Genomic DNA, 18,138 nt, shown 5'->3' on the forward strand with positions numbered 1-18,138 from the left:
TATTTCACATAATATTTAAATGATTAATTAACCCTTTTTTATTTCTAATTTAATATAAAGTAAGGGCATATTATGATCTAAGCGATGACGTTTTGTGGAGTATGTGTGCCGCACTCTCCATGTACGGTCACATCACCAAGCTCCACTCTCTTACCATTTTTAAATTACTTTTTTAGTGTACACGCGCTTAAAAGCTCGTGTGTATACCCAATAAATGAATGTTTACTTTTCAATTTGCCCACGTCACCTTATCGTGGTTTATAAAGGGAATTTCATGTGAACGTGGCGGAGCATGGTTCGCTGGAATACAAAGAAAGTTGATATATGATAGTAATTGTATAAATTATTTATAGGAAGTCTCTGGTTCACGACATCAAAATTTTGGTTATATAAGTTGAACAGAAGATTTGAGCTGACAATAAATAATTTAATTTTTCATTAAAATTAATTAATTCAAAGTTTTAAATTAAATTATGAAATTATACTATTTCCTTGATCTAAAGTCAACTTATAAGTTTGATCAAATTATAATCTTATCAAGTCTACTGATCTTTAATATAATATTAATTAATTTTTTCATGACACTAAATAGTCATCTGTATTTAAATTTTGAATAATTCCACACTTAATCATGAAATGTAATGCAAAACTTACTAGCAATAAACTAATTGAACAACCACCACTCGATGCTCTGATAGTAAAAAAAAAAAAAAAAAGATTCCATAAGTTTTTGAGTTAAAGTCTTCACAGGTCATAATAGGGGTAGCCACTGAGGGGCTTACCCGATCGTCAACTTTCATGACCTCGAAGGATTAGTCGAAACGCGTGTAAACTGGCCCAAACACCTATAATAATAAAAAAAAAAAACTAATTAAACTATATCTAGATGATTAAGTGAGTCGATAGAGACTCTTGTGTGTATTATTCAAGAAGTCTTGAATTCAAATTCTTCATTGGTTGATAATAAGGGTAATTATTAAAATTTTTATCTAGTCAGTAGTTCTAAGGTCTCAAATAATTAGTTGAAGTCAAACACTCTTGACCATTAAAAAAAAAATTGAAATAAAATACATTTAAGAGGAGTCATAGTCAAAAGAAACATTAAAGAAATATCATTTTCTCCACTTAGAAGATAACCATTATGTATAATTACAATAATAAATAAATAAATAAATAATGTAATTATCAAATAAATAGTCAAAAATATTGTGGTGTTGCTTATATTACTATAGGAGGAAATGGGAATATAATATAGAGATTTTTTAAGGTACAAGATTACCCTAAGAGGAAAAGTCTATGTAGGAGGAAGGAAAAAATAAATAAAAAAGATTCTTTGCTCTTCTGTCTTATCTAATCTTAACCAATAATCAATCAATCACTCAAATGAACGTTCCAGATTTCCCCACTTTGTTTATCATCACTTTCCATTGATTGGTTTGATTGAAAATGATTGAAAATGAATATTTCACTAAGAATCATTTCCTGTAAATTTTTTTTCTCAGCGTTGATATAACAGTTCATAATTAATTAATAAGATCTACGGGAATAAATCAATTATAAATTATCTCGTTGATATTGTAAGATAAAATTTATAGGAGAAGATATTGGTATCAGTTAACAAAAATATGTCTCCATTAAGGTTTCTCTCTCTCCTATCCATCGTTGATCTTTTCTTCACCGTGGGACTGGTGGTTGCCTTCATGTTAAATTACTAAAATACTCCTTACATAAATGTTTTATTATTTTATTTTATTTATGTGGTTTATATGTTCCTCTCCTTATTGCATTTATATCAAGAATAATAAATTTCAGTTCACCAACTAAATGAAAATAAAATTTAAGAATATTAATTTATATATATATATATATATTTTTTTTTTTTTTTTGTTTGGTTGATAAGTTTAGCTTTATAGTTTGCATTTTTCCATCTAACATTAGATATGGTATTGACATTTTAGTGTACGGAGAAAAGATGCCAAATCAATCAACATACTTACCTTTTCGTTAAGGAAGATCAATATTTATTTATTATATTAAATCTATGGCAAGTACACAAAAATGGTGATTACAAACAATTGCAACATGTCAAAAGTTAGCCACCAAACATTAAACTTTTTTCATTCTTCTTCGCGTTGGATCTATAATCTACCTTTTTCTTTATCAAATTTGACTTATTGTCCTTATACTCTAAAATCTTATTTTCCTTTCTCCTAAACTTTTTCTTTTTTTTTCCCACTCTCGTGCTAATATACTGTCGTTGTACAAAATTTTAATTAACTATTTATTAAACCATCATTAAATAGTTAAACGGTAAACTAAGATTCTTAAATGTATTATTTAAGAGATTTTAAATTTAATTAATTTTAGAGGCTTATTAAAAAATAAACAAATTATTTTTTTTTTTTTGGGTTGGGTTGGGTTGGGTTGGATTGGGTTGGGGGGTCATGGAATGATGGGTGAAGAATTGACAAGAGGGACAAAAATGTAATTTCAGACGCTGCATTTTTGTGGTCCAAAGGTGCCATTAACTTTTTGTGCCTTTTGATTGAAGGGAAGAGACGGTCTGGCTTATCAGACACGTGGTCAGGCTTATCAGACACGTGATTCTCTTCTTTGGCTCTAGAAATTCTATGATATATCCGCTCACTCCTTAAATAGAAAAAAACAATTCTGACAATAAAAAATCAAAACCATATCATGATTCATCACGGATGATGTTCTGATCAAATAAATCAGGCCTATCAAAATCACTCCACGATAGTTAGGTATAATAATTTAATGTCTAAGTGAGACACCAAATCATCCCCCCTTCTTCTGGACCATCCAGGACACGTCAGTCATAAATTTCAGGTACAAGACAAATCCCGCGAAATAAAATACCCACTCATTTATTCGTTTTTTTCTCTGTCCTTTTCCGTCATTTACTTGCGATTAAGGAAATATCACATGCATTTACAAATTGCTGCTGCAAGTTGCAACGTACCGTTTGAAGCCACGTTACCGACTTCTGTGTGGGTACCAATTTTAGGTACAACAGGCGGCCCCAGCCGTTGGATTTTCCGTTTTTGTTGTGATCATCACACGACAGGGTGGTCCTTTAGATTGGAAAGTGCTATTTTTGGTATAGTCAACGTTGTCCACCATGATTTTGTAGATTAGGCCATGATCTCTCCGTCGATTTCTTTTCATCTGTTATTGGACGCCACGTGGATCAGCTAAACCTAACATGGGACCAATTGTTAAAAAGGAATGTGGTCACGGTTGTTCACGATTATTACCTGCTCTAGACTCCGGCATTATAACATATGATTTTTATGTGAGAAATCAAAATCACACAAACAAGTAGCGCGTAGATTGGTGACCGCCCGCCGACCAAGTTGAACGCCGCATGTGATGTTCACTTTTAGGCAAACGAAATTCAAATACGATGTTTTGAAAATCAGTTCGTCGCCGTTTTCACTTATATGTTTTCTAATAAGTATTAATTAAATTACTTTTAGGTATTTAGGCGATGTGCTTGAAACTATTTGGTGTATTACTTAAGAGGTCATGAGTTCGAATCTAAATAGTCATTTGAGGTTTACTTGATCAGTAAATTTAAAACACCGAGAGTAGAGTCGTCTCAAGAACATTTGTAACCTTTTGTAAAAGTTACTTTGGAAGTTTTCTAATAATATAAGCATATATTAAAAAAATTATTTTAAATTTATTTTTCTCGCCTTTTAATATGCAAAATCACTAGGAGAGATAAACAACGATTAACGGGCTAACGGGGTTAGGTTGGTGGGGGCAAATGCTGGAGAAGCGATGGGTGGTGAAATAGGTGATTTTCAATGCTAGGATTGACCGAAAAAGACTTGAGAAGTCGCAGCCCAAAAGGTATCGGTGGCCAGTGATCGGCGGAGTAAACAGATGCGGTATAATAGGGGTTTTGGTGAGAAGGCAAAGGGGAGGAAAATGGTGGTGTTGGGGAAGGCCGACGATGCCAAGTACATGCCGAAAAGGCCGAAAATTGTTGGCACATGCGGTGGAGCTAGGTTGCGAGATTCGTAAAAAATGGCCCAAATCGAGGGTTATTAAGGCTAGGAAAACACATGGAAAATGATAAAGTGATGGTTCTGGTTGATTTTGGTGAAAAAAATCGACTAGAATTAGCTCCAAACGGCTGGCAACGGAAGAGAGGTGAAAATGATTTATGTGAATGTCAAATTTTAGGATTGAATTGGGGGTGAGTAATTTGAGATATATAAATGGTTATTTTAGCCTTTCATTGTTAGAAGAAATTAAATGTGTTAATTTATGGGTGTAAATTAGAATATATGAAACTAAAGGTATAAACTTGCTATTTTGTTAAACTTTGGATGAGAATAATGTAAAAAGTTTATAATAAATTTGGACATTTTTGGTTTTTTTTTGGAGTCCCTTGAATTGGCTTAGATAAAAAATTATACACTATTTTTATTTTTGTAATATATTAAAAAAAATTATAAAAAATTTGGCCTTATTTTTGGGGGGCCCTAGGCAGGTGCCTCACCTGCCTATCCCTTGAGTGAGCCCTATTCAAAAGACTAATTGAAGTGCATGTAAATTAATATGGACACACCCGAATACCCAAAAAAAAAAAAAAAATATATTAATTAGATCAATTCCTCCATGCATTAAGTCATAATCAATTAGTTTGACTTGTTAATTAATTAAATATAAATTATGAACTTAATCATAATATTAATCTCTGCTTCATTGGCACTAAGTAATGATGTTTAAAAGGAAAAGAAATAGAAATAGAAAAAGAAAAAAAGAAAAAGAAGAAGAATTTTGGGTGAAGCAAGAAAGAGTGACTAATAATAATGATAGCTTAACAGTTAAAACGTCTCCGTCTCTTTAGTCTTTACCCTTTAGGCCCATTGAGGTGGAGTCCTAGTATTACCACTTTTACTTTATTAATTAATATCTATTTTTTTTTAATATCTTACACTTACATCCCTCTATCTCTATCAAACAAACAAACTACAACCTAGACTACTACCACTTTTAATTTATTAATTAATATCCTTTATTTTTTTTAATTTCTTACACTTACATCCCTCTATCAAACAAACATACGACTATAACTATTTATCTTCCTTCTCTGTCTGTCTCTCTTTATCTCTGCAGGCCATTTCTCTCTCTTCTCCATTTGTCCACACAAACCTGACACTCGCCCCGTTTCATTAATTTCCTTCATCATCTCTCCCTTTCTCTTTACTTTACAAGTGCATTCTTTTAAGGTTTTCTTCTTCTTCAACCTTCAACCGTTACGCGAAAAAAAAAAAAAAAAAACTTTAACTCTACCAAATGAGTTTTGATTTTCCCTTATAAACAGGCAACTTGAATATTTGTAATTCATGATGTTGGATCTTAATCTTGACGTTGTTTCGTGTGAATCGTCGTCGTTTTGCGATGACGACAAAAAGATGATAATAGATGCAGCTGAGAAACATCTCGGCCATGAAGATTCCGGAACCTCGAACTCCTCCATCATCAACTGTGAAGAGCCGCAAGCCAATGCCGGAGATGAGAACTCCTCGAACAACTCTTCCTCCGCATTGATCTTCGACATCGTGAAGAAAGACAAACAAAAGAACGTCATAATCCAAGTTGATGACAACACCACCACTACTACTTCCTCAAAAGCTCTCGTCACGCAGCAACTTTTCCCGGTCATCGGAGAAAAAGCAGGTGCAGAAGCTGAATTCGGTGCGGTGAAGTCCAGGGTAAGGCCTCAAACGTGGCTAAATTTATCTCACGTTGATTCCAGTGGAGAGCAAGAACTGAAAGTCGTGCAGCAAAAGCAACAACAAGTTCGAAAGAGCCGGCGAGGCCCTCGGTCTAGAAGCTCACAGTACCGCGGCGTGACATTTTATCGCAGAACCAGCCGTTGGGAATCACACATATGGTAATAAAGATTTCATGGGTTCATTTAAAAGAAATTTTTTCTAATATATCTACTTTTGTTAATGTGTTTTCTTCAATGATCTGTGCAGGGATTGTGGAAAGCAAGTATATTTGGGTAAGAACTAAGAAGATGATCTCTTGATGATTTTCTTTTCCTTTTTTTTTTTAAAAGAAAAATAAATAAAATAAAAGATCAGTGATAATTATGGTAGTTGAGGGTGATTAATTTCTTGTTGAATTTCCCTTTTTTACTTTGTCAGGTGGATTTGACACAGCTCATGCTGCTGCAAGGTGGGAATCTTTTCTTTTTCTATGCCTTTTGATTATGAGAAGCTAACCTTAATTATCATGCTTTTCTAAACATGGATCTTGTAATTTCAGGGCATATGATAAGGCTGCAATTAAGTTCCGTGGCGTTGATGCTGATCTCAATTTTGATGTCAGTGATTATGATGAAGACATGAAACAGGTAAATTAATAATAATCACTTGATATTAATTATTATTCACCCCATATGTGTATTGCATATTAATTATTTGTAATTTTGATTGATCCATCTGCAGACCAAGCATCTAGCAAAAGAAGAATTTGTGCTTGTTCTTCGTCGCGAAAGCTCCGGATTTTCCAGAGGGACATCAAGATACAGAGGTGTAACCTTGCACAAATGTGGGAGATGGGAAGCTAGAATGGGTCAGCTTCTTGGAAAGAAGTAAGAATATTGAATTAACCCATCAACTGATGAAACTTGAATTTCATTTATAATTTTATTCTAGTGTTAGATATGTGATCTTAGTGATTGAAATTTTGTGTACGTTGTGTTACAATATCTGACTAAGTCATGGTAAAATCTAAAGAGAAGTTGTTAGGCTGGCATCTCTCCTTTTGAAAAATTATGATGCATGCTCGCAGGTATATTTATCTTGGCTTATTCGACAAGGAAGTAGAAGCTGCAAGGTCTTAGCGATCATTGAATTCTTTCTTCTTCAGAATAATTCAGTTTAAGAGAAAAAAGAAAGTTAGTTGTAGAAGAAGTCTAAAATTTTGTTCTATGAATGCAGGGCCTATGACAAAGCTGCCATCAGATATCATGGAAGGGATGCAGTAACCAATTTTGAACCAAGTTCTTATGAAGAGGAAATGATTTTAGATTCCAACAATGGAGGTACTACAAAAAAATTTCTGCATAATTTTTTAAGTTCCTGATTGATACATATTCTTGTGAAAAAAAGTGAATTTTCTTATTGTTTGAATTGCAGGCAGTGACCACAATCTAGACTTGACCCTTGGAATTGCTACGTCTTCAAATGGAAATGACAATTCTGGGAATTTCCATTTTGGATGTGGCGGCGCTCGAGAAATGCCAAACAAAGAAAGGCTAGTGGTAATTAACATTCTATCCCTAACTTTGAAATCAGTTTTGTGTTGATTGATCAAATCTTTGATCATTTTTGTTGCGGATTCCATTGACACAGCTTGAAAGCTCTGCATATGCCTCTGTTGGAATGCAACTACAACAACATCCTCATGCTCTAACAATGCCACCCAAACATCCTTCAACATTTGCGGGCGTATATCCTCTTTTACTTCCAAATTATGAGGTATCATATCTCTCGCCAAAGTTCGAAATCATACACTTAAAAATTTAATCCGATTCAATGGTTTTTACTGATTGAATAAATTATAATGTCACTTGGCCATAGCAGGATAAGAATATAGAGAAGAGGGTTCATTCTGTATCTTCACCGAGATTCACAAACTGGGCATGGCAAATGCACGGCCATGGCAATGTAGCTCCAATGCCAGTGTTATCAATCGCAGCATCATCAGGATTCTCTTCCACTACTACTAGCACGAATTCAGCTACTCTTCAACTCCACCAGCAACAAATAAATCCTGTCCGCAACATGTTTCAGCTTCCCACACCAACAACATCATCCACCATAACCACATCCCATTATTTCAATCACAAAAATTAAAGAGCCAAAACAAAAAACAAATCTGTTACTCAAAATCAGTCCAACAATTTGTCATTCTGCTCCCTGGAAAGTTAGGTGAGCTCTGAGCGGGATTCGAAACTGCAACAATTATAGAGTATTCCTGTAAACTGTAAATTGTATTTAAATTTATTTCTGAGTGTAAGCACAGATTTCTATTTATTGTAATGTTTGTGAAACTTCCTTTAATAAATGTTCTTGCGCTCTGCAAAATATTCTGATTATTCTTGCAAAAACGTTAACCCTTTTCAAAGCTTATTTTGTAGAGTCAAAATCAAAGACATTTTTGTTATATAATTTGAAAACAACCCATTTTGGGAAAAGGATGAAAACAGACTCAAACTTCCAGTCAAGATGCGGGTGTACACAGAAACTTCCAAATCTGATTAGGGTTGTTCAAATATGAACGTAAGACTTCCATAAAAGGAAGGAGTTGCTAGTTTTGAAGTCTTATCTAGTTGATTCTGAAAATTTGTCTACTAGTTTCAATGTTTTTCCACCACAAAAATCTGTCTTTAACTTATTCTCCCTTACACCCTTCTTTCTTATCACTTCTTCAATTCAAAGGTGAGGCCATTTACTATTTCCATTTTTGGATTATCAAAAACAATTAATTGAAAATGACTTAAGAGGACTGATAAAATCTTTCCCTTATTCTTTCAGTTTTTCATAGTGGGTCATTTTGGTAATTAAAGTAATTCATAGTTGTGACTTGTGTGGTACACGTTTGTTGGTCAATATTAAAGTTTGAAAATTAATATCATATTCATCTAAACTTTCATTTTTGTTAAATTTTTATCCATTTTCTAGAGTCAAAAGGGTAATATTGAAGGGTGGTTAGATGGTAAAAGAGCAAAAAGAGGTTCTATGAATTCCTAAGTTCGAGTCTCTCCTAGAAGCTAATAGAGGTTTGGGTTCTTGCTCGACCAACAGTTTCAGAGCCCTCGAGATTAGTTGAGGTGTACACAAATTAATCCGAATCATGGTTGTCAAATCTTGTATCGTATCGTGTATTAAAAACCTAATTTTTTAAATCATGTATTGTATTGTAGGATACTCCTTTTCCCAAAAAAAAAAAATATAATAATACAAAATTTCTAAAAATTAATATCATCTCTAAGATTAATTAACAAATTTTATGATACTATTGGCTTTAAATTGTGGTTTTACATAATCAAAATTAATCATAAAATTAAGAATCTATATCATTTCCAAGATTAACGTCAATATATATATCTCCACTTGTGTTATTATTATCATGCAAAATGGGCAACACATCTTCTTCTTCATTTTCTTCATGCAAAATTGGTAAATTTTGGCAAGTTTTAGTGAACCGAGCTAGGTGACACGGATCCGACCCTATCTATTTCAACCCGACCTAAACCAAATTAATAAAATTGTATCAATTTGTATCGATATTTTTAAGGATATAAATTAATTAATCCTATTAAAGGTTGGCATGTTTGTTAGGCTTAGGCAATTTAATATTTAAGTCATGAATCATAAGTGCAGTAACTTCATTTTTCCAATCTCTTAAATTGGATCCACCAACAAATCGTAACCTGAAGGTATCAAATAACAATATTAAAATTTAGGGATATGTCATTATTTTTTCTGACATATGAAAATCAAATTTAAGCCAGTAAAGAAGTAGATTTGCCTTGATGAACAAGCCCATGGGCCTCAATTCTGCCCCAAATGGGCCAAGAGAAGTTACAGAAATAGCTGGTTTGGGCCAAATTGGTCCAAAAAGTTAACTGGGATTTATCTTATTATGTATTTTCAATGGTATTTTTTCAGCGGATCGATAGAAAAGCTAATATGTTAGTGCATGAAGATGCAAGGTTAGCAGTTTCAGATTCTCTGCCTTTGAATTGGTTGTCTGCTTGCCCTACTGGTATATTGAGGGTGTGTCTTCAGGATAAAGCATGTTAATATCCGATTGGATTAGGCTGTTTGATTTATAGACTATGACTTTCATAAGTATGTCTTGTATGTAGAGGAATGAAAAAAAAAAAAAAAAATCTATAAATTATTATGTGTCAATTAATTTCTTAACAAGGAGAGTTTAATATAATGTGATCATTTCTCAATTAATTTAGATACTTGGCAAAATAAAATGGTGATAAATATTTTATATTCATATCGAAAGTAAAGTTTGTAATAATAAAAACATTACAAATCTAATGTTTGTTTTTGTATTCTTATACAAAATCAATAATGAAAAAAAAAAAATCCAATAATTAATAACTAACCCACCCATACTTTTCTAAGGTTTTTACATGTACACCCGTGAGGTTTAGTGAAAGAACAAAAGATCCACATGATTTAGAATAAAACACTTACACTCTTAGGGTGTGTTCAGTTCAGGGAATGTTGTATTACTGTGAATGTTATATTAACGAGAAAATAGATTACCTTGAAGATTATTAAGAATGTTATATTAGAAGTGTTTCGTTAGATTATAATAAATTGATGGATATGTAATATAGATTACTAAATTGTCCTTATTTTTAAATATAATAGTAATAATAATATTATTATTATCTAAACAATTTCTTTTAACCCCCTACATTTGAGCTTTTGCTAAAACACCCCAACCACAATTAAAGTATAAATTTTAATAAAATCACCACCATTCACCCAAGCCACTACTGGTTGCGGTCGACAGTAGCCTGAACAGTGCATAACTAGTTGGATATGGCCAACTGAGCGTCGATCTGACCGTTAACGACCACAAATGTGGTTGAAAACGGGCATAATAGATTTAGCCGTTTTCGGCCAGATTAGCGTACAGTTGGTTGATCTGATCAATCGTGCGCCGTTTCGACCATAGTCGTCGCTGGCTAGATTCTGCCATCTGCCTTGGGTAATTCGATGGAAGTGTAAGGGTAATAATGTCCTAAAAATAATGTGTATAAGGATACAATAGTCCATGAATATTCTTGTAAATTGTTTTCAAAATGAGGGTATTATTGTCTAAAATTTTACTCGTTAGGGATAAAATTATAACAAAATTAATATTACCAACTAATCTTAGAATACCTAAGAAAATTGTGGTATTTAGATTATCACTTATATAATCAACAGTAATTACTATTTGTTTTGAAGGATTACAAGAATCTTATATTACTTAACAGGTAAACATGGTAATGTAAATGCCGTCTAACCAGACGCAGTCTTGTAGTTTTAGAATGGAACACTGTTACACCCATACTGCTGAAGAGGTGGGATATTTATCTTGCTTTTGATTAAAACTTGACTTGGTATATTATTCCTCGGTCATTCTAACTTGAATGGTATGTTGCATCAATTTTCGGTATGAGCTTTAAACAGCCTCCATCCTCCATACCATTTGAACTTGATTCTTCATCTTGTGAAATAAATTTGGTATTATGCTTGTATTTCTAATGACTATATATATGCTTGTTCTTTCCTCAGTTTAATTGGAAACTATCTCATATTTCTATACTAGAAAGAAAACAATGAGGACAACAGATGAAGAAAATAGGCGTTATAGAATCAGCAGTACCCCCACCATGATCACCCATCACAAGAAGGAAAGTATTCTCATGTATGCCACCTGGTTCTGACTGGCTTCTTATCACTTTCTGAAGCAAAATAATTAAAACTAAATTCTCCGATACAGCCTGCACATTGCAGCAAGGAACAAATATGATAATTTTATGCACATTATTAGAGATATAAATAGTAAAAATGCCATTATTGTGAAGAGATTAAAACAATTGGGGGAGGAGATATGCGACAACACCGACTAGTTATATTTGCTTTCAACAAGTGGAATTGTAGATTTTTTTCTTCTTTACTTTGTATTTCTATAGTCCATTGGTTATGGGAGACAAAAAAAAGCTTCCGAATCATACCACACCAAGAAAATGTGCAATAAGGACATCCCAATCTTCTTCATACAAAGACAGAAATAGGTGCTCAATACATACATTGCCCACCTGAAACAGAAAATGCCATCAAAACTTTGACCATGGAAAAAAGGCTTATTCAATTTTGGATGCAAACAAAAACCTTAAACAGCATACCGTATGAAGATCTTTAACATTGAAAGAGGGCAAGGATAAGATTTTTTGAAATGATTAGGAAACAACTGTACCCCCCCATCATCACTAGCCGCTTTCCAACTGCAAGTGAATCGATAAATTAGATGAATGAATTTTCATGGAAGTAAAAAGTGATATGACTTGCATGAAAATAAGAACAAGGGTAAATAACAGGCACTTAGCCCCATCATTCCACTTAAATTACTAAAAAAGTATCTGTTAATGGATGAATGTTAGCTATGGAAGAAAAGACATGTGCCAACTGCATTTGTGCAATATTGTTATGATGAAAGTTTACTGATTTCCCTGGACCTTCAATTCTTCTGTGATTACATTTACCAAAGGGAATAAAGGTAAGAGAGAAGAGCAACGAACCTGATGTATGAAGTTATCCTCAACAATGGCTGGAGCACCGAAGCTATCACTACAACAAAAAGGGCTTTTAGCTACAACAGTGTCTGAGTAATACATGAAAAATAAACTAAAAGTACCTCCATTGGAAAATGCAGTTGAATGGACCTTTGAAAAAATGAACTGGGAGTGGGATCAACGAAATCAAATCTGAAAAAAGAAAACATTAGGTTAGAAAAATAGAAGCGAGAGAGTGAATTGAAGAAATACCTGAGGGCATCAAGAACGATGATGACTAGACGATCAACAGCAGGTCTAGTCGAATAAGTGGGATTTGATCAAAGCAAGGGGAGTGAGAAACATCAGAAGAATTGCTGTAATTAATAAGGAAGCTCCGTTCGAAGTAACAGAAATCCTCGGATGAATATGAGTATGCCTTACAACGTGTAACACTGTCAACATCACCCATTTTCGTCGCCCCAACCCTACCATGACACCACTAAAATTCCAAATATACCCCAGAAAAAAATCAATAAAAATAATTACAATTCATAAACCAGAGTTACGAATAGTAACCATTTCCTACCCAAAGAACCACACAAAAACAGTGCTTAAATATGCTTATTTAAAAAAAAAAAAAAGATACCCCAATCCCAGAAATTGCAAACCCATTAGCTACAAACTCAACTACCTCTGATCGAGTGATTTGATAGAGACTTTTGAGTGTATTACTTAAAAAGTCTTAAGTTCGAGTCTTTCTTCAATTACTAATAGAGATAGTCATTAAAACTCTTATCCAACCGATAGTTCCAGGGTCTCAGAGAATTAGTTTGAAATGAGTGTAAGCTGACCTAAACACCCCCAGTAAAACAAAAAAAAAAAAAAACGCTACAAACTCAGTAGTTGAAACCCATCACCTTAACCCCATCGCACCTAGGTTTAATTAAGTGAATGGATTTACTAAAAACTCATATTTTTTGTTTATTATCTATTTTAATTATTAAATTATATGTAAATACGTTTATTTCCTTTAATTGTTTAGTATAACATAAATTTTGTAATGGCAATTTAACAATAGGGGGATAATTGCTATTTTTGAAAGCTCAAGGGAATTTTGTTTTTAACTCAAACATGTCCGTTTGGTTCATTATTTTGATAGTTTTTAGAATAATATTTTAAAAAAAGTTAAATTGGGCGGGTATTACGATGTAGCATTTGGAAATTAACAAAAAAATCCCTGTGTTTGTTTAATTACTAAACACCCCTATAATAAAATATTAAAAGTTAAATAAAACACTCCCAACCCACCCATTAAATATGGACAGCCGGCCACCATTGCCGGAGGGTGGTCAGAGTGTTTTTGTAATTTCTAAAAAAAATATTTGGGGGTGTTTAGTTAAATTAACAAATTTAGAAGGTTTAAAAGAAATTAAAAAATATAAAATAATATTTTGGGAATAATAACATTTTACTGTTTAACTTTTTTGGGAATACTAATAATAGTATTCCCAAAAGTGAAACAAACGAAGCCCAAGTTTTTGTAATATTCCTTAAAATTTATTCTAACGTTGGAAGGTTGTGACTTAATTCTTAGGGACTAGGATTGGGTAATATTCATCATTTTGTTTGATTTCTATACCTTATCGTTCTTATATATATTTTTGCAAATATATATTTATTTTATTTAAGTAATACTTATCTAAAAACTTGTTTCACCCCTCTAGTCATAACTTAAATAAGAAGGCAGCCTCTACCAAAGACTTTTAGACGCATAGGATAACTTTGATTTATTTTACAATTTCAATCCTTTTCCATCTACATAAATGTACATTCAAGTTGCTTTTGTATTTTATTTTAAAGTTAATGACATTAATCTTTCTAATGTTTTTGAAATAACAGAAATCATGGTACTATTAAGTTTTATGTATTAAAATAAACGATAAAAGAAAAATTTAGTTTAGTAATATTTATTAACTCATAACAATTTACATTTTGCTAACACTTAAGTAACTGATAGAAAGATTTTTGTTATTTCGGTAAAGGTATAATAATATTTCTTATACAATATGACGTGATAAATGACTGATTTTAAATTAAAAATAATTTTTTATCTAATCATCTTTTGTCACATCATATTATATAAAAATATTGTATATATAGTATTACTCTGTAGTAAGGCACCGTGAGGTTAAATTATGATTTTATAGCTACTGGGTTTGCAACTTTTGGGTTTCAGGAGTTTTGGAGAAGACCATTTGTTCATCGTATTATTTCATACTTTACTCCTTCAAAAATTATAACTTAAGGCCTTATCTATAAAACAAAATAGGAAACTACAACTATATACTCCTAATAAATATAGAAATCCTTCTCAAATATCAATACCAAAGCCATATCTAACTTAGGAAAGCCACATTTGACTGCCGGGCAAGCGCCCTTTTGCTGCAAAAATAGGTGTAGGAATCTAGTGATTCAACCCAATTCTAATAGAGGGGAAGATTCTGATCCTTCCAGGACAGACGATGATGCAAACGCGCATCTTTGACCAAAAATATTAAGGAATATATTAGAGAATATCTCTAAAGGCTTCCAAAATATTCCTTCACCGAAAAAGCAACAGAATAAGACTATTCTATTGCCGGTACACTAAATCCTGGTCTATCTCAACGGATATGTAAGAATTTGGATCATCGGATCTACTTGGAAAATCTTATATAAAGGTAGCTAGTTTTGGGTTTATTTCATTCATTCCAAAGAGAGTAGTATAACAACTTGTAAAGCAAATGACAAGGAAATCAAGAGCAAGTTCTTTTTATGTTCAAGCATATGATGTCAAAGAGAAGAACAGTCTCAGATTACTATAACAACTTGTAAAGCAGAAATGTCTTATTTGAACATTTCATAAAAATATTTAAACTCAAAATTGTAAATAAAATGAAATTTTCTCAAAATCCATGTCTAACTTATGCAAAAACAAATAAAGAAAATTTCAATATCTTGAATTCTATCACTAAAGGGAGCGATGCCAAACCTCTTGCTAATCTGAAAACTATTTGTCTTTCAGGAAAAGATGAAGGATCCAAACCAACACATGAATTCAATTCACCACAACATAATGTTTACATGAAGGATATGAAGTTCAATATGTAAAGATTTTAATGTTTACATGCCATGATCTTAGAAACTATCTAATACGGTTAATATAGATGACACAACAATTTTTTCACGATTTCTTACCCTATTCTTGTACCGTTGGATACAAGTAATTTAGACGGTTGATGTTGCTTATACCATAGTGTATTTCCAAAGAACATTAATTTTGTATACTATATTTAATCCTAACCATCCAAATTGTTTTGATCCATTTGTGTAAGAATAATGTTAAAACTGTGTGAAAAATGTGGCCTCATCGATCATTCCCATGTACATTAATTGTATGAAAGAGGTAGATATATAGGAATGGTTTGAGTGTCTACTTTAAAGGATGCATAATCTTTAGGTACATGGCAGTTCCACATTTATGCACTGGGTATAATCCATTGAGTCTTCTTGAATTTCTTTTTGTGCTGCACTTGATCTGAGTTTTTATTATGTTCATACTGTGCTCGCCTAAACTTTGCTTGTAGATTTCACCTACCATAAAAAAATTCTTGTGGGATGTGTTTTGAATTAAGCCCTATGCTATTTAATGTGTCTCCTGTATCTACTCAGTGTTTACTAACCGTTTTGATTTTGTTATTGAATTTTGTTTCGTTAAATTAAAAGAAACTTTGATTTGAATGTTCTGAAAACTAGAATGTCATTTATCTTTATTTTGCAGCTGATTCCACAGCCTTCGGTATCTGGCTCGTTTTTTAACAAAGAAATCCTTGCCATCCTACTTCGCATTTTGTCTGCTGGGGAGCTTGATGGTCACTTGGTTTGTGGTTCACAATTTCTGGGATCTAAATATATGGTTGGCAGGCATGTCTTTAAAATCCTTTTGTAAACTCATTGTTGCGGATATTATCCTGGCCATGGCTATTCCTGGTTTAGCTCTCCTACCGTCAAAATTGCATATCTTGACAGAGGTTGGTTTGATTAGTCATGCCTTGCTGCTATGCCATATTGAGGATCGTTTTTATAATTACTCTAGCATGTACTACTATGGGATGGAGGATGAGGTGATGTATCCTAGTTACATGGTCATTATGACAACTTTAGTAGGTTTGGCCATAGTGAGAAGACTGTCTGTGGATCAGTGAATTGGACCAAAAGCGGTTTGGGTTTTGAGTTGCCTCTATTCTTCAAAGCTTGCTATGCTTTTCATTACTTCGAAGTCTGTTGTCTGGGTGACGGGTACTTTTGTTAGCTGTTTCTCCTCCATTGCTTCTTTACAAGTATGTACTTCATTTTTCTTTGTGGTTCGTTTTTGTTTTGGGATAGTTCTTCTTACTAGGGTTGATTTTGCTTATTACTTCACATTTTGAACTTTGCAGGGATAGGTCAAAAAGGGCCTCAAAGATGAAAGCTTGGCAAGGTTATGCCCATGCAACTGTGGTGGCTTTATCGGTGTGGTTCTGCTGGGAGACAATTTTTGAAGCCCTGCAATGGTGGAATGGAAGACCTCCATCTGATGGTTTACTTTTGGGTCACTGTATCATTTTGACAGGATTGGCTTGTGTGCCCATAGTTGCTCTACACTTCTCTCATGTCCTGGTATGTTTACAATCAGAAAATGACCCTTTTTTGGATTGTGGGTGTGATGCAATAAATTACCAATGCAGTAGCTAGTTCATAATGTTGTTCTTATAATAATGTCTGAGTAAGTATTTGAACTCTGGGAGAAATCATGACATGTTAATGAATTTGCGGTACTACATGGAGGAAAGATTACTATAAAGTGAATAATAATTAATCCTCATCAGCTTGATGAAAAAGTGTTCTTGTATTGCTCACACCAGATTCATGAGTTTTCTGTACACAGATTAGTTGACTAATTACTTTTTCTTTTCTTTCTTTTGCAGACTGCCAAGAGATGCTTAGTGCTGGTGGTGGCAACTGGTCTCCTATTTGTTCTAATGCAGCCTCCGATTCCATTATCATGGACTTACCGTTCTGACTTTATTAAAGCTGCCCGTCAATCTGCTGATGACATTTCCATCTATGACTTCATGGCCATCTTGGCTGCTTATTGTTGCAATATTGCTGACTCTAGCAGCTGTGACATCTGTCATACCCATCAAGTACATTGTAGAGTTGAGAACATTTTACTCCATTGCTATGGGAATTGCTCTCGGTATCTACATATCTGCTGAGTTTTTCCTTCAGGCTCCTGTCCTGCATGCACTCATTTGTGTAACCATGGTTGGCACCTCTGTCTTTGTCGTTTTCACCCATTTCCCATCTGCTTCGAGCACAAAACTCCTGCCATGGATATTTGCTTCTCTTGTGGCTCTCTTTCCTGTGATATATTTGTTGGAGGGTCAGGTCCGAATCAAAAGCGTCATGGAAGATAGTGTTGTTGGCGGATTTGAAGAGGAAGACAAGAAGCTAACAACTCTACTGGCCGTTGAGGGTGCAAGGACATCTGTTCTTGGTTTGTATGCAGCAATATTTATGCGTATAGCTTTAGAGATAAAGTTCGAACTTGCCTCACTTATGCGGGAAAAGGTTGTGGAGAGGGGTGGAATCAGGCATAGCCAATCTACTCAAAGCAGTTCTGCTAGTTTTCCTACACGAATGAGATTTTTATATTTTAACTGTATTTTTATATAGATATTTTTGGTAACAGAAAGGGTATTTTA

General features: G+C 33.4%; 1 protein-coding gene, 1 long non-coding RNA gene and 1 pseudogene across 4 annotated transcripts; 2 read left to right on the top strand and 1 right to left on the bottom strand.

Annotated features, from left to right (window-relative positions):
* The first annotated feature begins 5,126 nt into the window (after nucleotides 1-5,126).
* LOC116139330 (APETALA2-like protein 2) lies at nucleotides 5,127-8,055 on the top strand. 2 transcript variants are annotated; one of them, XM_031425009.1, is made up of 10 exons: nucleotides 5,127-5,935; nucleotides 6,024-6,049; nucleotides 6,195-6,225; nucleotides 6,316-6,403; nucleotides 6,498-6,643; nucleotides 6,844-6,888; nucleotides 6,993-7,096; nucleotides 7,191-7,315; nucleotides 7,407-7,532; nucleotides 7,638-8,055. In XM_031425009.1, the coding sequence occupies exons 1-10, from the start codon at nucleotides 5,385-5,387 to the stop codon at nucleotides 7,908-7,910; spliced, it is 1,515 nt and encodes a 504-aa protein (XP_031280869.1). In that variant the 5' UTR covers nucleotides 5,127-5,384; the 3' UTR covers nucleotides 7,911-8,055. The 2 variants fall into 2 exon arrangements, with proteins under 2 accessions (XP_031280869.1, XP_031280870.1); XM_031425010.1 differs by lacking the exon at nucleotides 6,844-6,888.
* Nucleotides 8,056-11,214: 3,159 nt separating this feature from the next.
* LOC116139238 lies at nucleotides 11,215-12,739 on the bottom strand. Of its 2 annotated transcripts, XR_004129425.1 has the most exons (5): nucleotides 12,493-12,739; nucleotides 12,377-12,425; nucleotides 11,984-12,082; nucleotides 11,813-11,896; nucleotides 11,215-11,578 (listed from the first exon to the last, which is right to left on the bottom strand). It is a non-coding gene; the product is annotated as an uncharacterized LOC116139238 (long non-coding RNA). The 2 variants fall into 2 exon arrangements; XR_004129424.1 differs by having other exon boundaries at nucleotides 12,377-12,739.
* A 3,116-nt stretch (nucleotides 12,740-15,855) lies between these two features.
* Nucleotides 15,856-18,109, top strand: LOC116139269 (annotated as a pseudogene).
* The last annotated feature ends 29 nt before the right edge of the window (nucleotides 18,110-18,138 follow it).

The sequence above is a fragment of the Pistacia vera genome, unplaced genomic scaffold (assembly GCF_008641045.1).
Source record: "Pistacia vera cultivar Batoury unplaced genomic scaffold, PisVer_v2 Contig35, whole genome shotgun sequence".
NCBI lineage: Eukaryota > Viridiplantae > Streptophyta > Magnoliopsida > Sapindales > Anacardiaceae > Pistacia > Pistacia vera.

Coding starts and splice junctions, on each gene's coding strand:
- LOC116139330 (XM_031425009.1), top strand. CDS start 5,385: ATGATGTTGGATCTTAATCTTGACGTTGTTTCGTGTGAATCGTCGTCG. Junction 7,316..7,406: donor CAAACAAAGAAAGGCTAGTG/GTAATTAACATT, acceptor CCATTGACACAG/CTTGAAAGCTCTGCATATGC. Junction 7,533..7,637: donor TTTTACTTCCAAATTATGAG/GTATCATATCTC, acceptor TGGCCATAGCAG/GATAAGAATATAGAGAAGAG.